Source organism: Trichechus manatus, unplaced genomic scaffold (assembly GCF_000243295.1).
Source record: "Trichechus manatus latirostris isolate Lorelei unplaced genomic scaffold, TriManLat1.0 scaffold00007, whole genome shotgun sequence".
Classification (NCBI taxonomy): Eukaryota; Metazoa; Chordata; class Mammalia; order Sirenia; family Trichechidae; genus Trichechus; species Trichechus manatus.
Window position 1 is genome coordinate 27,461,477 of NW_004443943.1, and position 24,623 is coordinate 27,486,099.

Genomic DNA, 24,623 nt, shown 5'->3' on the forward strand with positions numbered 1-24,623 from the left:
TTCTGCTATAGAGGTTTGGATAGACAGCTATTGAAACACAGAGAAAGGAGAAATTAATATTGCTGAAGGAGGAGCTAGTACCTCTTAGGTACAGCTGAAGATACTTAGTCCAGAAACGCTTAAGGGACTTGTCCGAGGTCACATAGCAAGTGAGCAAGGGAAGCTACGATTTCAACCCAGGAGATGTTATGGGCCTAGAGTCACTAATGCAGTTAGTGTCCCTAGAGGCAAGTGGGTGTAAGTGGGCAAAGCAAGACTGAGGCCAGGCTGGCTAGGCAGCCTGTTTCTCTATCATGAGCTCACTGAATGTTTAGAAGCTGGGCTTGGTCAAGGAGAGCAGGTGGTTTGCCAGGGCTAGAAGGCTGACAGAACCTGGTCTTGTCCAGAGCCAAAGCTTTGGGCCGTATGTCCAAGGGCTTCTTCATGCTCTCCTCTTGAGCTTGGCCAGGCCAGACTCACATACTGTCCAGTTTATGTATGGGAGGCAATGGGGTATGTCATCCACTAGCACTGTCCCCAGCCTGGCCCTCTGGAGCCACTTTCTGGCCCACTGCAGCGCCCCCTCCTCCCTCTCTCCTCCTTTTCCTATTTCTCCCTGCTCACACTCTCTTCCTCCCTTCTTTCCTCCTGTCCCTTCTTCTGCCTCCCCTCCCTTCTCCCCTCATTCCCTCATACTCCTTCCCTCTCCTTTCTCCTCCCACCTCTGTGCCTCCACTCCTCCCCACTCCATATCCTTTCTCTTCTGCCAGTCAGAAGTGCGCTGCCAACCTGGGGGAGCCAGCCCCATTTCTCAGCGTCTCAAACCTCACTCCCTCTTCCCAATCAGACCGGAGAGGAGGGCCGGAGTGTCAGCCCAGACCTCTGTGGTCCTGCTGCACCACCGTGGGGGTGGGGCTGGGGCTGCACAGGCAGGCTGCCCTGAATGACAAGCGGGGATATTGATCGCATTCTGAACTCAGCCCAGCCGATAGAAGGTAATTAATGACTCCATTTGCCTCAGTACTGAGGAGAACAATTGAGTTGGAAACTGCAACAACTGACAGCTGGAGAGACTGGGGGACGGCATGGGGGTGAACCCCTCAGAGGGGGAAAGTGATGTGTGGAGGAGGGAAGGCAGGAAGAAAGAGGGGGCAGAGGCTAGCAGAATAAATATTTGGTCAGGGCCCCTATCCCCAACCACTGCTGGCCCCAACCTTCTGAGGCCTGAGGCCCATCAGCCACTGCTCCCTTTCTCCACAGATTTTGCTTTTCTTCCCGTACCACTTATTCAGGTCATTTTCTGTCGGCTGGATGAAGTAAGACTTACTTTCCCCAAGGTTGCTTCTTGCCCGCCGTGTGCTCTTGTGAGTGTGTTTCCTCGTTTGTAAAACTGAACTGATAATATCTCTTTTGCAAGTATTCTGTGAGGATTAGAGACAGTATATATACTTTGGGCATACCTAGCACATAGTAACTGCTCAATAAATGATAGTTATGATGATGATGATGGTCTTTGACAAAGAAGCAAATTTGATAGAGTGGAGTCAAGACATCCCTTTGCTACTTACTAGCCCCATGATGTTGAGCAAATAATCTTGTCTCTCTGAGACTGTTTACCTGTGTGAAAAATGAGAATGATAATAATAATAAATACCTGATAAAGTTGAGCGGATTTAATGAGTGTCTGTGAAAACTCTAATATTGTTAGTTTTCCCGTAGACAAGTAGATATTTGTTATTTGGGCTTAGAAAACTGAAGTTAGTGTAGTTATTATACTTTTAAAATTTCCTTGGAAATGCCTAATTCCTGTTTCCTGGGATTTGGGGGACAACTGCTATTCATCCCATCTTGATTTTGTAGACTTTGAGCTTTCTGAGCAAGGAAACAGCATTATTTCATTCTATTACCACTACCCCCACCCACCTTTCAGTCACAAGACTTATTTTTGTCCCTTGCAGTGACCATCTAGGGAATCCAGATAAAATGTAAACATACAAGGAGGACAAACACTTTTGTTTTGTCCCTTGTCCCCAGCCCCTAACCCCAAGGTATGGTGTTCTGTGACTCCCTCCCCAAGCTGCTGAGACCTCACTGGACAGCCGCATTCATGACTGGCCAGGAGGAGGGCTCTGGCCTGGGCTCAGAGAGGTGGGAGGAAGGGCCAGGAATAGATGGAGAGTGACAGAGCTAAGTGAATGAAGAAATAAAATCTTCTCGATAACAATTAAAAGACATTTAAAAAATGATTATAGAAGTTGTTGTTAGTTGTTGTGGAGTCGGCTCCAACTCATGGTGACCCCATGTACAACCGAACAAAATGTTGCCACATCCTGTGCCGTCTGCATGATTGTTGGTATGCTTGAATCCACTGTTGTGGCCACTGTGGATTTTGAGGGCCTTCCAACCTAGGGGGGCTCATCTTCCAGCACTGTATTGGGCAGTATTCTGTTCTGATCAGTAGGGTTTTCACTGGCTAATTTTCAGAAGTAGATCACCAGGCCTTTCCTCCTAGTCTATCTTAGACTGGAAGCTTCGCTGAAACCTGTCCACCATGGGTGACCCTGTTGGTATTTGAAATACCGGTGATGTAACTTCTAGCATCATAGCAACATGCAAGCCACCACAGTACAACAAACTGACAGACGGGTAGTGGATTATAGAAGTAGTATATGCTTGTTGCACAAAGTCTGGATACAGAAAAATTTGGACAAGAAAATAAAAATTACTCTTGATCATGCTATTGCCAATATGTTGGTGGCTCTCCTTCCTGTCAAGCTCATCCTCGGTTTTAGAGTTCTCTTTGTTTGCGTGGGGACTGTGGCCCCACTGCTGGGAGCCTCATAGTCTGAACATTGGCTGGGCAGGCAGCCACTGCTGGTCATTGGTTTAGTCCCCAAATGTTTATGGAGGTTCTGCCCTGTGCTAGGCCCCCCAGTGTATATGCCTTTGAGCTAGTTAGTCACTTACCCTTATGTAATCTGCACCTCAGTTTCCTCACCAGTTACAAAGGGGGTAATAATCCCTACTCACCTTGGAGAGCGGTTGGGAGGCCCAAATAACCTTAGGTCTATGAAGGCTTTTTAACTCTAAGCAAATACGAAGCGGTCAGAGTAGAAGACAATATGAGTCTTTGTTCCCCTTAAAAGAATAATATACGTCGAAGTTTTAACTCAGCAGTTTGTTTAAGTAATTTATTTACATCCTGCCCCAATCCAGAAAAGATTTGTGGTTGCTCACTCTTCTTGAGAGTCTCACACTGTAGTTGACGAAGCACCCGGAACGGGTCTAGCCCTGACAGTCCTACACCTTGCTGTGTGACCTTGGACAAGTCACCCCCCAACCTCTCTGGCCACCCTGGTGTTTTCCTGACTGTAAAATAAGGGGTTTGGACCAGGAATCCCTTAATCACTGTGGGCAGAGCCTGGGCTTAGCTAGCACATGTGCCATAGGCTGTAGCCTCAGTTTAGGCAGAGTGCAGAACAGAGAACTGGGGTTGCTGGGAGGGAGGCTATATCTCAGATGGGGCCAAGCAGCCCTCAGCTGGGCCCCCTGGGTTTGGCACCCAGGTAGCAGAATGAAATGTTTAGAGGGAAGACTCTGGAGTCAGACAGACCTGAATTCAAATCCTGACTGTGATTTACTAACTGTGTGGCCTTGGAAAAGCTACTTAACCTCTCATTGCCTCAGCTTCCTTATCTTTAGAATGGGTATAACAGTACTTATCTCCTATGGTTATTGTGAGGACTAAATGAGTATGTCAAGTACAGCAGTGGCACATCATAAGCTCTTGGTACTTGTGGGCAGCTAATGAATGGTAGTTGGGGAGGGGACATCAGGAGAACAGAGCTGAATCCTTCCTATGTGGAGACTGTTTGACTAGTATATGGCACCTTCCTTGCTCTGTAGGGTCTTACTATGCCTACAGTGACCACATTTTCAACCTCAATCTATAAACATGATCTGAGAGTGGGAAAGAATATTTGAAATGAGAATTGATCCAGAAAGCCCAGGACATACGGCCACCATACTCCAGCCCTCTTCTTGGAGCTCTGACAAGGGATTAGTTGGTTATCTCACAGAGGTGAGGCCGAGGGCATCATTTTGTCATTTAGCAAAGGTCTTCTCCAGGACCAGCTCCCCATCACTGGCAGACAGACCTGTTTTATCCCAACTCTCCTTTCTGTGACCACGGCTGTGGTGTGGGGAGTTCAAATGTAGAGGCAGTCTCTGGGCCCCGTTCTCAAGCAGCCTGGGCCACCTGCTTTGGATGGCAGTTCTGCAGCTGTAAGGGTTAAGTTCTGCACTTAATTGGGAACATAGCGTTCTCTGTCCTTTGGGTAGAGGCACCAGAGGTGGGCAGGATGGTGTTGCTTTGAGAGGGAAGGGCCTCCTATGGACCTGAGTTGATACTATCAAAAGGTGACCAGAAGTAGGGGCGAGTGAAGAAAGGGTATAAGTCTTCCCAGGGACTTCTGCAGGTCCTTCCCACATCCTCTGGGGTTATAGATGTGTGGGACTGGCCTTCTCAGTGACTGAGTGTCCTGGGCTGCCAGGCCAGTTAGGTGACTAGTCTAGAGGCCTTTTGCCAGGGGTCTGGCTTTGAATGACACCTAGGAGAACCTTATTCCTTCCTTCCTTCATTCATTCAATCACTCATTTATTGACTACCTACTATATACCCAGCTCTATGCCTGGTGCTATAGCTACATAAATACATCAGCCGTGGCCACTGACCACGGGAGCTCACCGTCAGGCTCCTTGGCACATGGAGGCTGACGGGTAGAGAACTTCTTTGGGATGGATAGCATCTAATTACTCATACACTTTCCTTCCCTGCTCACCCCGAAACCTGGATCAAGGCCTGCTTCTGCGTCCTCCTCTATTTTAGGACAGCCCTTCAATATCAGGGCCTAGCAGTGGCCCAGTTCCAACCCTCTCCCTTTACTATTACTTCTGAGCCTCTGCCCTTTCCCCTTGGGAAGCCTCACCCTGAGCCTCCATCATCTGGGGCGGTCCCTCCAGGTGATCAGCATTGACAGTTGCTTCATTTCTCTTCCTTTTCTAGTCTCTTTTTCCTTGGTCTCTTCTTTTCCATCTCTCTTCCTCTACTGTCTTGTGTTTCTCCTCCTCTTCCTCTTACCCTCCAAACTGATCTCCATCCAGGCCCTGGGCTGCTCTCCTTAGCTGGAATCCCAGGCTTCAGCCAAAGCAGAACAGCTGGTTTCATTCCTGTGGCAAGTGTCCTCCCTTAGCCAGTGTGCCCCCAGGCTTCCAGTATGGGAGGCTGTTCCTATTTTTCCTCTCCCCTCTGTGCTTCCCCCTTCTCTGAGCTTCTCCTCCTTGGACTGGACCTTCTGACCCCAGGGTTTTCTCCCAACCTTCTTGCCTCACTCCCTTCCTGCCCTTTCTCCTTGCTTTCATTCCTCCCTTCCTTCCTGGGCTGATCTCTTCAGGATACCACTCTCCTCCTCTGGAGAGAGCCTATGAGAGCCTGTGGGACCTTTCACTGGTTCGGGCAGGGCTACCTCCTTGCCTTCACCAGCAATGCTAGTGCCCTCTCCCTGCCCCTCAACTTTCTCTGTGCTCCTTCACTAGTCATCATTTCTGCTGCCCTTCCTGCCTCTTCCTCGCCTTCCTTCTCCTCTCGGAAGTCTCCTCAAGCCTCCTCCAGCCTCTCTCAGGGTCCTCTGCACACTTCCACCTGCTCCCCTAGCACCTTCTCTCCACCCCCCATTCCTCCTTTTCTTCCTCCCTTCTCCACGCCTCCCACTGCCACTTCTTCCGGTAGCAGACTTCCTTTGGCCTTTTCCTCCTCTCCCTCCCCCTCTCTCTCCTTTGCTGCCTCTGTAACCTGTCTTACCACCAGGGCCCAAGTATACAAAAAAATAAATAAATAAAAAGGTCAGCAAGTGGAGGGAGCAGCAATAACCCCTAAAACAGTACTATCAGTGGAACATGATTGATCAATTGAATTCCATAGCGGCTGAAAAATGTGGGATTAAGTAGTGTATTATACGCACAATGAGTTGAGGCATGATGTTCATTTCAAGTTCATTTCGCCGGCCTCTGCCACCAGATCAGGCAATCAATAGGGGCAGCAGATATCATATATCACCTCTCTGCAGGCTGGGGAGAGAGCACCATAATCTCTCGCAAATTTAGAGTGACAGATTTGTCAAGATCTGAAGGGCCCCTGAATAAATGAAGGAAAAGAGACTCCTCCAGCCAGTGACCTGAGGACAAAGCTTCAGTTCAGCCCCTCTGCGCATGCACACACACACACACACACACACACAGAGGCATGGGGTGAGCTAAGCCACACACAGGCATATACACAAACGTACCAAGAGGCATGGTATGAGTCTTGCCGCACACGCGCGCACACACACACACAAGTAATGTGTGAGCACATACTCACAGACAAATGCACACTTTCCTTCCCAGAACCCTTTTGGTGACATTGCAATCAGCACACACAAAGACACTCCCTGCCTCCCTCAGCCCTGACAGCAGGGCTTCACAGAAAGGTGGAAGGACTCCGGGAAGAAACAATTAGACACAACTGAACATGCAAATAGCTGAAAGAAGGGGAACTAGGATGGTGGGACCTCCGGGAAAAAGAAGCAGGCATAGGAGAAATGTAGGCGACGTGGACTCACACTTCCCAGGTGATGACACACATGTGCCAACACACACACACACACACACACACACACACACACACGCACACGCACATTCTTTCAGACCGATTCTCACCGTGTCACTTAAACACACACACACTTATTTACCTGGATGTTTGTATATGTACAGATGCAGACGCACAGAAAATACACACCCAGGGAAGATAAATATGCCCCACCCCAACTCACACACAGGGGTGCATTGCACCCTCTAAAATTGAAAATTATTCCAGAGGCTTTTACACACACACACACACACACACACACACACACACAATAAAATAAATAAATAAATACAACCAAGTTTTATGTCCACAGGACTATCATCAAGACCCTGTGGCTTTTTGTCTGCCTCAGACTTGATCCTGGTCTTGATTTCCTCCTCTCTCTCTCTCTCTCACACACACACACACATACACACTTTCTTTGCTTTCCCACCCACTCCAGAATAGAGTGGAGGGAAAAGGGCGAGGCCCTGTGAGGAAGGCAAACCCTCACGCTCCATCTGGGAGGCCAGTGAGGGAGGCTGACTGCGGGTTGAGGTTAATCAATATGTAATATTTTCTATGGTCTCCCAAATGATACTGTACAGTGTTACTGTATATAACACTATATTGATTATATCATATCATATAATCACCTATAAACTGATATATGTAACAGTCCCACAGGAACACCCCAATGCCTGCAGCATCGGCTGGCCCCAGGCCCAAGGCTCCCCAGCTGGTCTTGGACTGAGAGAAGCCAAGAAGCAGCCAAGCTGGGGCTGGGGAGGACCCAGCTTTGGGCCAGGATGATTGCAGGGCTGAGGTCCAGGGGGACTCAGCACAGGAAGCACTTGGTCCACTGTAAGCTCTGAAAATGCCAGCAGGCCGGATACAGGAAGGCAGGGACTGACGGGTAGGGATAAGAGTCCTGAAAAAGCCTGGTAGAGCATGGCCATGTCCCCAGGAAGAGGGCACTAGTGTGGCACAACGATGGCCCTTTCTTGGTGTGGGAAGTCTCTACTCCCTGTGGAGACTAATGGAGAAACTGGGTGGCCAAGGAGCTGGCCTCTGACTGAGGCCTGAGCCCAAATCCAGGTCAGAGATAGAGGCAGAGAGGGTGGCCAGGGCCCAAGCAGCAGCCACAAAGACCCTGTCTATGATCCCTGTCCTACTAGGTGTTTCACGGCTCCCATGATACCTGCTGTCCTCCTGCTCCATCTCTGCCCCAGCCACTCCAAGTGAAATGCCTGTGTGTTGCTTTCAGAACCCCTCCTCCCTCGGTGGTGAAGTTAATTACTTCACCCAGGCTCCATGTTACACTCAGCCTTGGAGATTTGATGATTTTCAACCCTTGGAATCAGTGGAACTGAAATTCATCTTGGAGCCGAGTTCAATTCTCCACAGGCTGGTTGATGCCGGTCTGAGTTACCCGGCTCCTCCCTGAAGACCCTGGCTCAGGGAGAGAGGGGGCCCAGGGGAGACACCCCCTGGGAGATGACCTCTGGGGCCCTCTGGCTCCATCTCTGCCCAGTCCTTCCCCCAACTCGTGTGTTGACAGCCTCCCTCGCCTTCTCTTCCTAGGTGCTTCTGAGACTGGCTTTCTCAGCCAGGTCTCTGAGGCATGGCCAGCCTCTCCGGCTAGCCCCTGCATCCCAGTTGCTGGGAGCAAGGGGCCCGAGCAAGGGTGCAAAGCCCTAGGGGCAGAGCCAGGTACCACCCCTTTGCCCACTATACCACTCCTGAGCCTCTGTTGGCCTGGCACTGATGCTCCAGGTGTCCGTGTGTCCTCCAGATGTGTCCGAGGGCTCAGTCCCCAATGGAGACTCCCAGAGTGGTGTGGACAGTTTGCGGAAGCACTTGCGAGCCGACACCTTCACCCAGCAGCAGCTGGAAGCTTTGGATCGAGTCTTTGAGCGTCCTTCCTATCCCGACGTCTTCCAGGCATCAGAGCACATCAAATCAGAACAGGTGAGGAAGGCGCTTCTGTTCGCAGAGGTGGAGAGGACCTGGTCGGAACAAGGCCTCTCAAGAACTTGCTCACAACTCAGCTAAGTGCATGCCCAGTTGGGCATGTGTTACATATGGGACATCGGGAGTGTGCTGTGTGAACTTCTTCTTGCAAGGACATTATAGTATAGTTAAGAAGTATCATTATGGTATGTAGTAGTTAGAAATGATGCAACCTGGCTGCAAGAATATGGCCTTGGAGTATGACTTGTCTCCTTTCGGGGCCTCAGTTTCTCCATCTGTAGAATGAGGGGCTTGGATATAATGATCTTTCAAGTCCCTTCACGCTCTACCATTCTGCGCCTCTGGCATGGAGTACTCAGGGACGTCCCCTTACTGTGTTTCTTCCCCAAGTCCTCCCAGGATCCTACAGCAAGTCGGTGCAAGCCTGTGGAGCTCTTCTTGCTGAGTCTCAGCACCCTCCTGTCCTGGCCTACTTTTCCCAATACAGCCGTCCAATGTGATCACAGGCAGGCTGGCTGCCTACCACTCAGACTCTGCACTTCCTGCAGATGCAGAACAGTCCAGAACACGCAGCATGGGACACTCACACACCACACCAGCACAACACACAATGTACAGAAACATGGCTCCTAACTAACTCCTTACATGTACGTTTGCATGTGCTTACACACCCACGTGCTCCCTCCCGCAACACTGACAGTCCACAGTACTCACAGCGGAACCCCACCAGCCACACGGAGCCAGAGGCTGTCTCCAGATCACCAGCTGCACACACATCCCAGCACACACCTCCACCCCTACATCAGTAGAGCGCCCAGGGCCTCACCCGAAAACCTAGGGCCACACACCCGTTCTTCCCACAGGTCCGGCCCAGGCCAGGCCCACAACCACAGCACAACACCATATGCTGTGCTTGCACACGCACACACACACACGCACACACACACTCACCAGCCAGCTCCCAGGCTCCACGCAGCACAGTTCCGCTCTGAGACTCCAACAGCTCCCAGCCACTAGCCTTCCTCCCCGCCCGTCCTTTTATCCCATAAGCTGTTTGTCTTCATAAAACAAAAATCAGAAGTCTTTTTAAGGTGCCCTGAGCCATAAACCAACAAAGGAGGAGCCGGCCGAGGCGGGCGGCCCAGTGCACCCTCCCCGAGTCCCCGGCTGTATTACAATGAATAACCTTTATTTACTTTCATTAGACTATTAAACACCAGCACAGTCATTTTTCCCCCTGAAACTCGGAGCAGGGCCCATAAAGCAAATCCGAAGCCTAATTGAGTTCATTTTAATTTCTCTCCGATCACAGCGAATTACTCTGGTGATAAATCAGGGGGCAGCTTCACCCCCAGTAGAAGGCCTAATTTGCAGCTAATTACAAAACTGATTTCTACAGGAAGATCAATACGAGAAGGAATTGGAAATGACGAGGCAATCCCGTCCAGCCAGGGAGGGGAGGGGGCCCTCTGGGGGGGCCAGGAATCGGAAGGGAAAAAAACGGACCCGAAAGAGCAGAAAATCAGTTTTAATTTAACGTAATATTAATCAGAGCAACTTTTCCTGCTTTGTGCAGGCTCCTGGTCGGCCCAGCTCTGGGGTCTGGCTTGGCGGTGGCTGCAATAAAAAGGCAATTACCCGAGTGTTTTCGGGCAGGACACCCTTTCAGAGTCAATGACTGGCCCCCTCCCACCCTTCTGTTAGCCATGTGGACTCTCCCCCTCCCCAATTTCATACCCCAGTGCACAGGCAGAGAGCGAGGGGCCCGTGGGGCTGTCTTTGTTTGTTTTTAAAAAAGGGGCGTCCGTACCCGATCAGCCAGCCCAGCAGTGCCAGGCTGGAGGCCCCACTAGGCCCTTCCCCCAACCACTGCCTCTGCCATCACGTCATGGTTGGTCCTCTCGCCAAGGCTTCCCAGCCCAGGCTCCCTTAAAATACCCCTCAGCTCTCAGCAGGGAGTTCCCACTATGCCACTCCGCCCTTGGGGCCTCTTAAGCAGGAGATGCTACAGAAACTTAAAGGGCGCTGGATAGCCACCAATAACGTGTCGGCCGCACCTCTAGCTTCACAAAGTCAGGTCCACCCCCACCCGCCATCATATGCCGTGCCCGCCCCCTGGCTCTCCCTTCCCTCTGCCAGGCCGGCTCCTTCCACCCCACCTGGGAGGGCTCTGGTCCTCCTCCCCATCTGCACACCGAGCCCTTTCTCTGTGTGTGCATCAATAGAGAGCTGTCGCTTTTCTCTCTCCTCCCAGGGGAACGAGTACTCCCTCCCAGCCCTGACCCCTGGGCTTGATGAAGTCAAGTCGAGTCTATCTGCATCCGCCAACCCAGAGCTGGGCAGCAATGTGTCAGGCACGCAGACATACCCTGTTGTGACCGGTAAGGGGGATTCCACGAGGGTGGGGGCACTGCTTTCAACAGGGGTGCCTCAGCCCATGACATTAGGGACCTGGTGTGACTAGTGGGCCCCCCATAACATCTTGAGAGAGAACAGGCTTCCAAACACCATGGTACTTCTGGAACAGATGTGTGCAGATGTGGGGGAAAAATTGCGGTGAGGATGTCTGTCAGCTTGGAAAGGTGTCTTAGGGCCAGGAGGGGCTGTGGCTGGTTCTTTCTGCCTATTCTCTTGCCTCCTCCTTTGCCTTTTCTTTGCTTACCCCAGGATGCCCAGAATTATGGGCTTCTTCAAGAGAACTCAGGGGGTGTATGAGCCAGGCTGGCAAGAGTACAGCATGGGTTCCTGGTGTCCCGCCTCCAGGGAGCTCTCCAAATCTCCTGTAGGACTCATTTTCTTCTCCCTCTGGGCAGCGTGGGTGGCTGTGGCTTTGAGGGCATGCCACCAGTTCTGTGGAGTTGTAGAAAAGCACAGTGATTCCAGCCCTTCTGCTTCTCAGAGAAATCGCTGAGCCCAAGGCTTGCTTTCCAGGCCAGGCAGGCTCAGGCCTGACCCTAGTCCAGTGCTGGGTGAGGGGCAACCTGGCCAGGAGCCCCCATGGGCTAGGAGCAGCAGGGGCAGCTTGAGTGGAAGGAAGCTGAGGTGTGGCTCAAGGAAGGCCCAGCTGCGGAAGCCCAGGCCACAGAGCTGTAGGCTGTGGGAAGGCACCTGGTACTGCAGAAGGGTTTCCAGGCCAGGAAAGGGCCCAAGTGGGAGAGACACACATTGAGGTGTTATTAAAATTCACCTAATTATTCTGGAGACACTAAAGCCAATGTGCCGTTTGTTCCTTGGGAGACGGGATGATTGAGAAGGGTCTCAGAGGGGATTGGGAGACACTGAGGCGTTACCTGCCGATCTAGGCGCGTGGAGGCAGCCTAGGGACCTGGCAGTGGGGCTGTAGGCAGCTAGCATCACAGCCATAGGCAAAGACAGGAAGCAGGCACAGCCCTCGCTGAAGGGCAGGGCCCTGGTTATGATGTGGAGCTGATCTGAGCATGACTGAGGCCTAAGCTGAGCTGCAAGAGGCCACCTGGTTCCCACCAGGGGAGCTTGGAAGAGCCCTGTTGTTAGCCTTAAGAGGGTATCCTGGACAACTGTTTCAGGCCTAGAGGGAGTTGAGGTTTTTGGCTAGGCAGTCAGAGTTTGGGTTCTGCAAGTGTTGGAGAGCTGGGTTGGGCTTTTAGGTAACAACCTTAGCTGGGTTAACTGGGTCAGGATACAGATGATTATCAAATGGCCCTCTTTAACCCACCTTGGACACTGTCTGACTTGTTGGGTAATCTGATCAAAGGCAGAGAGATGGTCCAGGCCAGGCGATGTTTCTCCTGACCTGCTCAGAGGTACAGTGGTCACTTCTGAAAGATGGCCCACCCCAGGCAGCTGGTCAAAGAGAACCCAGCTATGCTTTCCTGTGCCCAGGGCCACAGTCCAACAGGCAAGGACTTCATGGGGTGGGGCTATGGCTCTGCTGGGTAGGGCTGCTGTTGCAGGAGAGACACTTGGGCTGGTGCAAGAAAGTGCCTCCACCTTGAACATCCCCCGCCCGCCTTCCCCCCATGGCCCTGGAACGGTCCCAGCTCAGCCTGGGAACATCTCCGGCTGATCCATCTGGATCCAAGTGTGAGAAAAGTTCATTCCAGACCCAGCTTGACATTCCCAGGTGGCAAGTTAGCACTAACATCTCAATCTATATGCGACATTTCAATCAAGCGAGGAGTAACAAAAGCAGAACCATTAACATTCGGAGCTGTTCACCAGTGGTAATGACAGGGAAACTCGCTCAGAAACTGGAAATTACCAAAAAGAGAGAAGTGTGTGGTGAAGTGGGGGAGGGGAGGGGAAAGGGGGTAGGAGTAGGGATAGGGAATGATTTTTCTACACTTAGGCCAAGATCCAATGTTTGGATTAATGGTGCCATTACCCGAGAAGGGTTGCAGATTATGCTCATTCTTAAAATGTTTTTGCTGGCAATTAAATGGCTGCAGTTATTGATCTTTGTTGATTTTATGTCCTCCTAATTTGCATAATCTATTAAAGATGAATGATTCATGATGTGTTTATTATGGGGACAAATGGAATTTGCTGGAGGTACTGTCAAGGTGAGCAACGGGGCAATGCCGAGAGGCTTCATGGGCTATCTCAGGAGTGGGGCCAGCAGTTGGCCTTAGGGCCAAGACTCTGTGGATAGCAGAGAGCCCTGATACACGAGGAGAGTAGACACAGGAGGTAGACTTTTGGTGAGTTCTTCTAGAAAGAGGTCAGCATCTGTGAGACTTGGCTCCAAGCTGGGCCGGGGTATGGGAGACACCCATGGTAGGAATTCCACTCAAAGATTCTTTAAAAGATTTTTTTCTTGGAGAATAGTAAGGGCTTTAGTGGAGGAAGAAAAAGGGAGGCCCCTTCACGTAGGTGATTCTGGCCAGGTGTATGCTGAGGATGAGAGAGCAGTGTGGTCATCCCTGTACCCACAGCCTGGCTTGGGCGTACCAAGGTGTTCAGGATCCCTCCTCATCACCCAAGTGTCAGGCACCCAGCTCATCTTCCCCAGGACAGGCAGCTGAGGCTGCAAACCTTAGGGGATGAGTCCTGAGGACCCTTGCCCAGGAAGAGCCTTACTCCACCCTGAAAAGCCAGACCTTATTGACATTCCTGCCACCTCCTGACACCAGAGACTGATTTCAAACTTCACCAGCCACTTGATGCAGCTGTTCCACAAGGTCAGAACTGAGAAGAGAGAGGAGCCTGGACTATTGTGTGCAGGGGAAGGTGGCGCCCAGTGGGCCAGGACACAGCTAATCACATTACAAGCTAGGGTGGCTCCCAGAGGCTGGGGGCTCAGCCTGATAGCCTCCCCTCCCCAGCTTCCATCATGGAACCAAGGAGAAAGGCTGATTTTTCTGGGTGGAGTTGTTAGGTTCTGCCTAGATTTTAATTTCACTGCATCACAACTCAGCAAGCTGCCAAGTCAAGCTGGTTATTTAAATTTATCACCCACTTTCCCTTCCGCCACTGGGCTGCTTGAGCTCAGCGGCATCTCTTCTCCCCAGCCCACTGCTCTAGGCTGCTGGTCTGGAACGGAGCCGAGCCTCCTAAGTGACAGGAAAAAAAAAGGGACCAGCTAGGGGAGAGTGTAGGTCGGGCGTACTCTGGCCCCACACTCACTCAGGTTGGCTGGCTGTGGCTGGTATCTTCCATCACCTTCTTACCCCTCCAAAGGACCCAGCAGGCAGTGGCTATCAGCCCTTTGGAAGTCCCAAGGACCTCTGGGTCAGGGCCTCCTCAATGACATCTCTGGCTCTGACTGTGTGCTGGTGCCTCTATCCCTTAAAGTCTCCCATCACTGTTGGAGAAGACAGCCACTCTTCACCAAGACCTCCATATCGCCACCCCTCCCTTTCTGTGCTTGGCCAGGTCTTCAACGATAAAGGAACGTGGGAAACACTGCCAGGGATGCTGATTAGGGAGGAGAAGGTGAGAACTAGTTTCAGGATTCCCAAGTCATTTGGAGAGGCTTCTGAGCATAGGGCAAGGCCACCCTAAAGGTGACAGTAGGTTCTCTACCCTGGAAGGAGTCAGTGACTGTGCAGCGGCTCTCCCTGCTCACTCAAGAAGTTGAGCGACACGGCAGCCCCTGGAGCTGCTGCACCAAGTGGGCTTCACTGGCCTCTAGTGGGCATCACCACCAAGCACTGGCATAGGCTTGTGCAAATGTAATTTTTGCCACCTCATTTTAGTCCCAGAGAGGTTATGGAGGAATGAAACTGATGTCCAGAAACAAAGCAGGCTAAGCTTACCAAAACATAGCTGGATGAAATATAACAACCAAAAATGTCACTACAGCCAAGCCTCACTTTCCACTTGCCAGAAAGAGAGAGAACTCAAAGCCATGGCAGTTTGTGAGAGACTTTGAGGGAATCACACTGGAGGGAGACCCTAATGGGTGGACATTGGGTCTGTAACATACCAGACAGGAGACATACCCTTGGGCCCAAGAGAAACTGGAAGCTAGAACTAAGTTACCCTGCATAAAGCCAGGAACAGAATGGGACAGTGATCCATGAAAGAGAAACACAGAAACTCATCCCAATGGCCTAGAGAAGCAAGTCAGAAAAATAGTGTCACCTGAGCCACACCCTGGTTCAGAGTCCAAATATTATATACCATGAGTATGTTTCAGGAACCCCAAGTCAAGAACTTTCATAAAAATTTGTCCAGAATAATAAACCACTCAGAAGTCCTAGCAGGAACAAAAGCAAACCTTCTCCATAGGGACATTCTACAATCCAGGACACACGAGACTCCCACGAAAAAAACATCCTTCGCTAAAGATGAGCTCACTATAAAAAATTATACACCTCATGTGAATACAAACTATCATGAGGGAGAGTTACGGAAGCAATAAATAGGACAATTAACACCATCCAAGAACTAGAAATAATAGAACAATCCAAATGTAACTATAAAATAGGCATGTTTAATATTGTAAAAAAATAAGAATAATCTTTTTGTCTCTGTCACAGATCCAGATCCCACGCCCCCTTTCCCACCACCGCTCAGCAAATTGTCAGATAACGGATATCAAAAGGGCAAAGAATGAGTTTTAAACCTGCTCCTGAATACCACACCTAGAGCTGATTGTTCTGGGGGTGTCTGGGAGCCATGGAGCCCTGGTGGCGCAGTGGTTAAGAGCTACGGCTGCTAACAAAAAGGTCAGCAGTTCGAATCCACCAGCTGTTCCTTGGAAACCCTAGGCTCACTATGAGTCGGAATCGACTCCATGCAACAGGTTTGGCTTTGGTTAGGAGCCATGGAAAAGCTGAGCCTCAGGCAGCCCTGAAAGTAGCTCCCAAGCTGCCAAGCCTCACCAGGGAATCTTATCTTTCCTTGGGAAAATGTCTGAATACGGGAGAACTAGGGTCCCTATGAGTCGGAATCAACTTGTCAGCAATGGGTTTTTTTTTTTTGGAGACAGGACAGTACTTTCCTCTCTGGGTGGAGGGTGAAGTGGTTTTATTCAAGAGCTTGGAAGACACTTCTTTTAATGCCTAGAGACTGCAGCTCTGAAAGAAGCTGTAACTAAGATCCAGGAGGAGATGTGGAATCCACCCTAGAGAGAAGTCCCCGAGACAGGGAGAGGAAGCAGAAGATGCTGGTCTCCTGGAAACTGGCAAGTTTGAGCAGAGGTTGGGGAGGTCTGTGAGCCAAAGTCAAAGCTGAAAAGCAGGGTTGGAAAAGTGGTGTGGGCTGAGCTTCTGAGAAAGGGATCTGGACTCTTCAAAGTTCAGACTCCTTACCCACATCTGGGATGGTCTGAAAAGTAGCCTTTTAGCAGATATTGGTGTGGACCCTGGGAAACCCAGGGTCTCCTCCTCCCGCTTAGGGAACCCCGAGGACCTCCAGGAACTGCCTCTTTCCTGTAGTTAACAACCCCCTTCCAATGCAACTGCATTTCCCTCCATAAAACAAACAGCTTAGCCCTTGGCCAGCCCCTCAGGGGAGGAGAGGGCAGTAAAGGCTGAGAAATGTTTCTGAAGGAGGCTGGGAGTCTCCTAGCCTTGTCTGTCAGCTCAAAGCTTCTGATTAGCAAGAGGAATTTAGGGCACAGATATCAGAGTTCCTCTTTAACCTTGAAAGAAGAGGCATGGGGCAATTTTGGACATGCAGCAAGTCAGGGAACCCTTTACTATGGAGCACCCACCAGCCTGAGACCCTTCACTTAGGCTGCTAAGGTCCAAAGAAAAGAGGCCAGCCTCTGCCCAAGATCCCTGAGGCCTCCAGCCACATCCCTAAGGCCTCTGGCCCCCAGACCTCAGCTCTGATTTAATTATGGGGCATTTCCATAACAATGAGACATTGACAGATAATGCGGGTGCTCTGGGCCTGCAACCTAGGGAGTCAACGGATCAAGGCTCTTTCCCTTCCTCCTTATCCAGTCCACCTCTAGACAAAAAGGATATTGAAAAGAAGAGGCACTAATCCACTCTAAAGTTAAGAGAGTCAGGGTGAATTTAAGCATAATGAAGGCTGTAACACCCCAACCTCCAGCGCCAACCTCATGTCCATGTCTGTGTCCATCAGCCATCCCAGCAGTCATGGGCTGCCCTCCCCAGGTGGGTGCCATGGGCAGAAACACATGCAGCTGATAATGGGGCTACAGAGGCAAAGAGAGTCAAGGAAAGTCGTGGGGAGGATGAAGAAGGGATGAAGGGTTTTCAAGCATCTTAGCTAAAATGCAGTTCTGTTGCTCTTCTAAGCTGATCTCAAGTTTGGCAGATTACCTTGGGCGTGCCTTTCTTCTCACCTCCTCCCTTCATCTCGTCCCTCCATTCATGAGACCCAAAGGCTGAGCATCGCCAGATGGCCTGTGCTTGTTCCTCCACAGCATGGTCTCCCTAATTCCTTTAGAGATCAGGAAGAGAGGCCAGTCTGAATTTGAATCAAAATATTCTGAAGAAATCAACGGTCTCTATTTCAAGTCCATACCATAACCAACCCAGGCTAACAAAGAGTTGCCTAGTAGAGGACACTGGGAACTGCCTTCATGATTAGCTAAGTTATAGCACCTTTCAGCCCCTGTTAATGTTGTTTAGAGATGCTAGGGGTACCCCAAAATGGGATTCTTCAAAAGTGGGACCCCCAGCACTAAGCTTGTTTGCTCCATTATTTGGCACTTTCTAAGAAAAGGTTGGCTTAGTAAAAGTAAACTCAGTCAATCCAACCTTTCTGAATGACAAGAATTCCTAAATAGTGGTGTCCCAATGAATGTAGCAAGTATGTATTGGGACCTAGGCAAGACCTGAAATTCTGCTACCCCCAGAGAGTCACCCACCCCCAAGGTGACAGGAAAACCCCCCACCCCATCCCCAGAATGATCCTTCCTCCCCTCACTGGTAGCTGTAGCCTCAGGACAAACAAGTCATGCCTTTTTAACCCTGAGCTTTGGGAGGCAAGCTCTGCTACTATTGTCACTTCTGAGAGGGCTTTGCATGCCTTCAACCTGGAATCCTCCCCCTCCTCCTGGTGGCGGCCGGGCTGGCAGGCAGGGAGGGAGGAAATCCTGCAGCAGCTCGGATAGCAGCCTAATGCTCTGGCAGCTTAAGTGGCCGTTTTCCTTGGGATTAGGGTTTCACTTACACAGAGGGCCTGAAAAACGCTGCGCTTTCAGAAGGATTAGAGCTGACAATTCAGTGCTCTCAGAGAACAAAATAAAGCCAGAGAGGAACTGGGAGACCTGGAGCATCAGGAGACTGTGCAAACAGGCTTAACCTCTGCCCACCCAGCATGGGGGTCTCTCTTGCTCTGAGCCCATCAGCAAGCCTGGGCCCAGCCCCCTGAGCGCCAGCACCTGCCCAGCTCAAATCTTCATTTGCGATTTGCCAATGGCTCCAGAGAAGGCAGCATGGGGATGTGAAGAGAGGAGAGAGCTGAAGATGCCTTCCCCTCTCTCTGAGCCTGTTTCCTCCTCTAGAAGATGAGGGACTTGGACTAGAAAGTAACTAAGTGGCCTTTCAGCTCTTTGAAATGCGATTCCCCCCAACACTCCCTAGCCTTATCCCAGGACCCTGAGCCTGCAGCTCCACCACAATCCAGTTGAGCAGAAGGAAACCGCCTCCTGTGGGGCCCAGGGCCAGCAGGCTACACAGCCCAAGGAGGATCGCGTGCTGGGAGGGGCAGGGGCGGGGACAGCATGACTGGTTGTATCCAGCTGGTTGGCTGTCACGGTGCAGACCTCCCTGAGCCCATGCAGGTCTAGGCAGCATCCCTGCCTAGGATACACCAGGGACTAAAGGTCCAGCTGTCAGTAGGAAGCAAGATCAGCTAGGACAGCAGCCAACCTGAGCTGCAGGCACAGCCTCGGGTTGAGTGAAGGGCCAAGACAGTGCCTGGGGCTGGGGGCACAAACCTTTGGAAGGATTTGGAAACCTGGAATATGAAAAGTAAAATGAAATATGTAGAAAACTCTTTCCCTCTCCTTTTAAAGCATCTTTGACAGATAGAAAGCTTGTTACTTTAGTGTATCATGTGGAACATGGATTGGTAGTAAAGTGATCAGAGTTGGTATAGTAAATGTAACTGTACAGTATATTTAGGCAGTAATTACAAATTTAATCACTGAGTATTCTTGTATTATAAATGTTTGTCTCAATGGAGGCACAGACTGCCAGGCTTGAAGAAATCTAATGTCTTCATTTTCACCACCTTCTGAGAAGCAGACAAAACTTGAGGATAAGGCAGTAAAACAAGAGTTATGTTTTCTGGCCTTAGGGTCCTCCACGGTGTCAAGTGGATGGCAAAAGTGCTCATTTTCCGAGAAAGATGCTGAGGAAAGGCGTCTCTAAACTCATTGAATATAACTTTTGCTATATAAATCTATGTCTAATAAGTCTCATTGTCTGAGCCATCACTATCAGCGGTTTCTGCTTTTTCAGTGGCTTCTTTTTTATTATTTCTTTGGTCTTCTGAATGCTCACATCTTCCTTGACTTGAGATAAGCCTCCCTGTTCCTTCACATGCTATATTGCCGTTTGTTATATGACCTTGTTTATTTGCATGATTCAAGTACTTGCAAACAAATCAGTGTCTTATGCAGAAGACCAGGGGTTGTTTTTGTTTTTTAGAAATCAAACCAGTTGTCCTGGAGTCAATTCCAACTCATGGTGACCCCATGTGTGTCAGAGTGGACTGTGCACCATAGGGTTTTCAATCACTAATTTTTTGGAAGTTGGTCACCACACCTTTCTTCTGAGGCACTTCTGGGCAGACTCAAACCTCTAACCTTTCAGTTATCAGCCTAGTGCATTAACTGTTTGCACCACCAACAGATTCTTTTTTATAAAGCAACGCTTATTAATCTTTTTGAGTCATGAAGACTTTTGAGAATCTGATGAAAGCCATGTACCCTCTCCCCAGAAAGAGGCACATAAATACTATCCATAACATTTTACATACAATTTTACATGAACCCCCTGAAGTGCATCTGTGGGGGCCCTGTGGGATTGGTGAACCCCATATTAAAAAACCCTGCTGTAGAAAATAGAGGAATCTGCAACAAGTGATCTGTTATAGGAAGGATTGGTTTAGCATGATCCCACATTATCTTCCTGGACCAAATACCTATTTTCTGGGTCTACAATATTTGAGAATCTCTTTCTAGAATCAATTCCCAAGTGTATTGCTTGTTTTATGTAGTCCAGGTGCTGCCAACTACAAGCTAGTATTGGACGTAATACTTAGCCCTTCTGAGGTTGTTTCCTTATCTGTAAAATGGGGATTAACAACAGAACTCATACCATAGGGTTGCTGTGAGGATTAAATGAGATCATACTTATAAAATATTTAGAGCAGTGCCTGGCATATAGCAGGTATTCAATGAAGGACAGCTATTAGTTATGTGCGGGGAGAAACACAGTCTGCCCTTGAATCTTAGACCTGACAATTAAAGTAGGATAAATTATCTGAAGACTAAAAATTTCCAGTTTCTTAATAAAGTCATTCACTTTGCTTTTCTCTGTACTTGTAAGAGGAGCTGCGCTTAGATTCTCCAAAACAGTTGATTTGATCTGGCCCATTTGGCAAGGAATGTCTGACAAAAGTGTACTGTCTGATTCAGATGTAGTGATTGCTGTAGAAATTGGCTTTAGAATCTTCAGGGACTTCTGCAGTTGAACTGAGAAGCCATCCTCATCAAGTACAGTGCTTCTAACACTTCTGGGTACTTTAAGATTCTCAACTACTACTGTTTCTTGAAAAGCCTCTTTGTTTTTTAGAAAACTCTCAAAGGAGATTAATATTCCACCCCATGGAGTTTTACTACGGAGTTGCGGTGTCAGTATTTTATTCTTTGTGAGCTTTTTCTCTTGCCTCATCTTAATGACTGCAGTAACAATATGAAGTCTGGCTTGTCAGATCACTTCTTGTCTTTTCTTTGGCTCTTTGGGGGAGTATCTGGCTTTATGTTATCATTAAAAGGCAGCGTGGTATAGACCTGGCTTCAAACTTTGGCTCTATCATTTATTAGCTGTGTAGCCATAGGAAAGTCACTATGCCTCTCTGTGCTTCCATTTTCTTACCTTTAAAACAAGGAAGTTAGACCTATCATTTCAAAGTCTCTTCCATCTTTAAAAACTTTGTAACCTTAGGAAAGTCCTTGGGTGGTGCCAACAGTTAAGGCACTTGGCTGCTAACCAAAAGGTTGGCGGTTCAGGTCCACCCAGAGGTGCCTTGGAAGAAAAGCCTGATGATCTACTTTCAAAACATCAGCCTTTGAAAACCCCAAGGAGCAGAGTTCTACTGTGACACACTTGGGTCGCCTTGTGTCGGAATTGACTCGATGGCAACTGGTTTAACCTTAGGAAGTAAGTATCCAACATGAAATGCCCATCCTCTTGTAGCCACTTGTGATTCCTGGTGCTGTTTTCATGTTACTGGCATTGTCAGTGAGCAAAGCAAATACTTTACTGCTTCCTGTCTTCTGTTGGGTGGCACATATTTTATAATTGCTATATTCTGCCGAGTAGCTGTTTTCTCCGTTTCTATGCTTGTTTGTTTAAAGAAGGTGGCTGTGCTGTCTTAGTTCTAGAGTCTGACTCCTTTCCCATTTGTTCATCCATCTGTAGTACTGCAAGACCCAGTGCTCTGTCGATTCTTCCTTGTACGGATCCCATTGCCCATCGATATTCTGCCTCTAAAAGAGGCTTGCTCAAAGAATGCTGCTGGGCAAATGGTATGACGGTCTCAGTAATTTGAAAACTTCCTGCTGTAGTGTTTTCCATTATTGACAATGGTGTTGCAGAAGAATATATGACTCTGGCAAGAGTTTGGTCAATTTTTCCTGCTCTTCAGGTGTCACCTGAGTACTAATGAAGCCATTGAGAGTACTTTGTATGCAGTGGCTTGCACCTTTGTTGGTTCAGGGGTCCTAAACGGGCACCTCTTTTGTGGTGATGCTGATGTTAGGGAGCCTGCAGCACCAGGAGCACAGCTGTAGGGAGAACATTAGGAAGCTTGCATGTTTTCTCCTCGTCATGGACCTCTTCTCTCATATTGTTTAAATGCTGGCATGGCACATCCATGCAAATTCCATTTTTTAAATAGAATTTGGAAATTTGCCCTTAAATCGACAGTTCTTTGGGTGACTTGCAGCATGTAAAACCCGCTACTGTTGAGTGGATTCTGACTCATAGCAGCCCTAGAGAAGAGTAGAACTGCCCCATAGGGTTTCCAAGGAACGGCTAGCAGATTCAAACTGCCGACCTTTTAGTTGGCAGCCATAGCTCTTAACCACTAGCATGTAGAAGTTTCTATACACTGGAAATTGGCCTTACTATTTTGCAAGAGAGAAAGCCAGTGGAAATAAACTTTGCAACAGCAGTGACTCCAAGTTAGTCAGAAACACCTTTATAATCATCCAGGCTTTCTTCCTCTCTCCTGAAGCTACTTAGGAGATTTTGTCACACATGGGGAGTCGGGAACGGAAAGGAGGAGTGTGCTGTTGCAGAATGGGGTGAGCAATTAGGGTCACATAACAATGTATGTATAAAATTTTGTATGGGAGACTCACTTGAAATGTAAACTTCATTTAAACTACAACAACAATAATAAAAAGATTTTGTCACGAAATCTGACATTATAAGGAATTCATGTGTGACAGATTGTGGGGACCATGTAGCTAAAAATCAGAATTCAGATGCATTTAAATTCCTGTTCATAAAGAAAGAAGCATACTTCTTTTCCTGGCTGCTTAGTAGATATTAAGATCAGACAGCCTGGAGAAATTTGGTTTCTATATCTTTCTAGTTTCAAAACCTCTAAATCTTCCCTAACTCTCCTCTCTCCTGGACCTTTTTTGACCATTAAGTGCCTTATTATTAATCTGTCTAGGAATTGATAGATATTGCTGTCATTGTTTACTTCAGGTTCATTCACTGAGAGATGGTCAGGAGAAGTGTACCTTTTAGTTTATTTGTTGTTGTTGAGAACATACACAGCAAAACATATACCAATTCTATCCTTTCTACATGTACAATTCAGTGACATTGATTACATTTTTCAAGTTGCACAACTATTCTCACCCTCTTTTTCTGAGTTGTTTCTCCCCCATTAACATAGACTCATTGCCCCCTAAGGTTCCTATCTAATCTTTTGAGTTGCTGTTTTCACTTTGATCCCATATCAATAGTTCTTAAAAGAGCATAGTACTCAAGGCAGACATTTTTTATTAGTTAAGCTAAACTATTGTTTGGCTTTAAGAAGACTCCAGAGGACATTTTTGGTTTAAATTTTAAAGATTATCTCAGGGGAATGGTTTCAGGGGTTCATCTAGTCTCCATGGCTCCAGAAAGTCTGGAGTCTATGAGAATGTTAAATTCTGTTCTGCATTTTCCCCCTTTTGATCAGAATTCTTCCATAGAATCTTTGATCAAAATGTTCAGTAATGGTAGCCAGGCACCATCCAGTTCTTCTGGTCTCATAGCAAAGGAGGCAGTTGTTCATGGAGGCAATTAGCCATACATTCCATATCCTTCTCCTATTCCTGACTGTCCTTCCTCTAGTGCTCTAAGGAGTATACCTTTTATTGACAATAAAAAAAAAAACAAAAAACTAGTTTTGTGGAATCACTGCCAACTCATAGCAACCTCATGTGTGTCAGAGTAGGACTGTGCTTCATAGGGTTTTCAATGGCTGATTTTCCTGTAGGAGAGTACCAAGACTTTCTTCCAAGGTGCCTCTGCGTGGACTTGAATCTCCAACCTTTCAGTTAGCAGCCAAGTGGGTTAACCATTTGTGCCATCCAGGGACTCCCTTTATTGACAATAGAAGTCAATAAAAGAAAACCCACAACCAAGCAAATAGAGAGTCTTTCTTCTGTCTCTCTGAGAGTCAGAGTGACCTCTTATTTGATAGTTCTACTCTGTTGTTTTAGAGTTCCAGGAAACATATGATATTAGATACATTAGATATGTACAGTGGAAAATCATTCTATTGCATAATAAAGCTGAGTCACAAAATATATAAGTCCCTCACTAGAAATCTTCCATCATTTTATGAAAAATCATAATCCATTGTTGAAACTGCTTTTACAGAAAAAGTGGATTCATTTACATTTTGTCTCAGCCTTTGTGTCTTTAAAGGAGACCAACACATAAGAAATAATTAGAAAACAATTATGCACGAACCCATATAGAATTGGCTATAAATGCAATAGAGTGACAGAGAATTAATCAGCAAGTGTTTATTGAGCATCTACCATGCTCTCAACTCTGCAGGATAAAACAGAAGATGGGGCTCTGCCCTCAGGTTGCTTACAATCTGTTTGAGGACGAAAGCCATGATATGAAACAACAGGGCTGATACATTATGAAATATAATGACATAGTAAACTGTGGGGCACAGACGCTATAGAAGTTCAGAAGACAGAAACTTCCCTGGTGGGTAGAATGGTAGGGGTTTAAGGGTTTGAGCTGGAAGGAGAGAGAAACTTTGAGTAAAGGAAGAAGAAAACGACATGGCAAAAGCAAAGTACACAAGCCAGTGAAAACAGTCAAACTAAACCAGGAGGTGTGAG

At 48.3% G+C, this 24,623-nt stretch overlaps 1 protein-coding gene across 3 annotated transcripts in view; it reads left to right on the forward strand.

The window, feature by feature from the left end:
• PAX2 (paired box 2) overlaps positions 1-24,623 on the forward strand; it is an 81,235-nt gene that overhangs the window by 50,768 nt on the left and 5,844 nt on the right. For all 3 annotated transcript variants that reach the window (XM_023739068.1, XM_023739059.1, XM_023739064.1), the window contains exons 6-7: positions 8,439-8,614; positions 10,872-10,998. In XM_023739068.1, the coding sequence (XP_023594836.1) occupies positions 8,439-8,614; positions 10,872-10,998 (303 nt within the window). The remainder of the gene's footprint in view (positions 1-8,438; positions 8,615-10,871; positions 10,999-24,623) is intronic.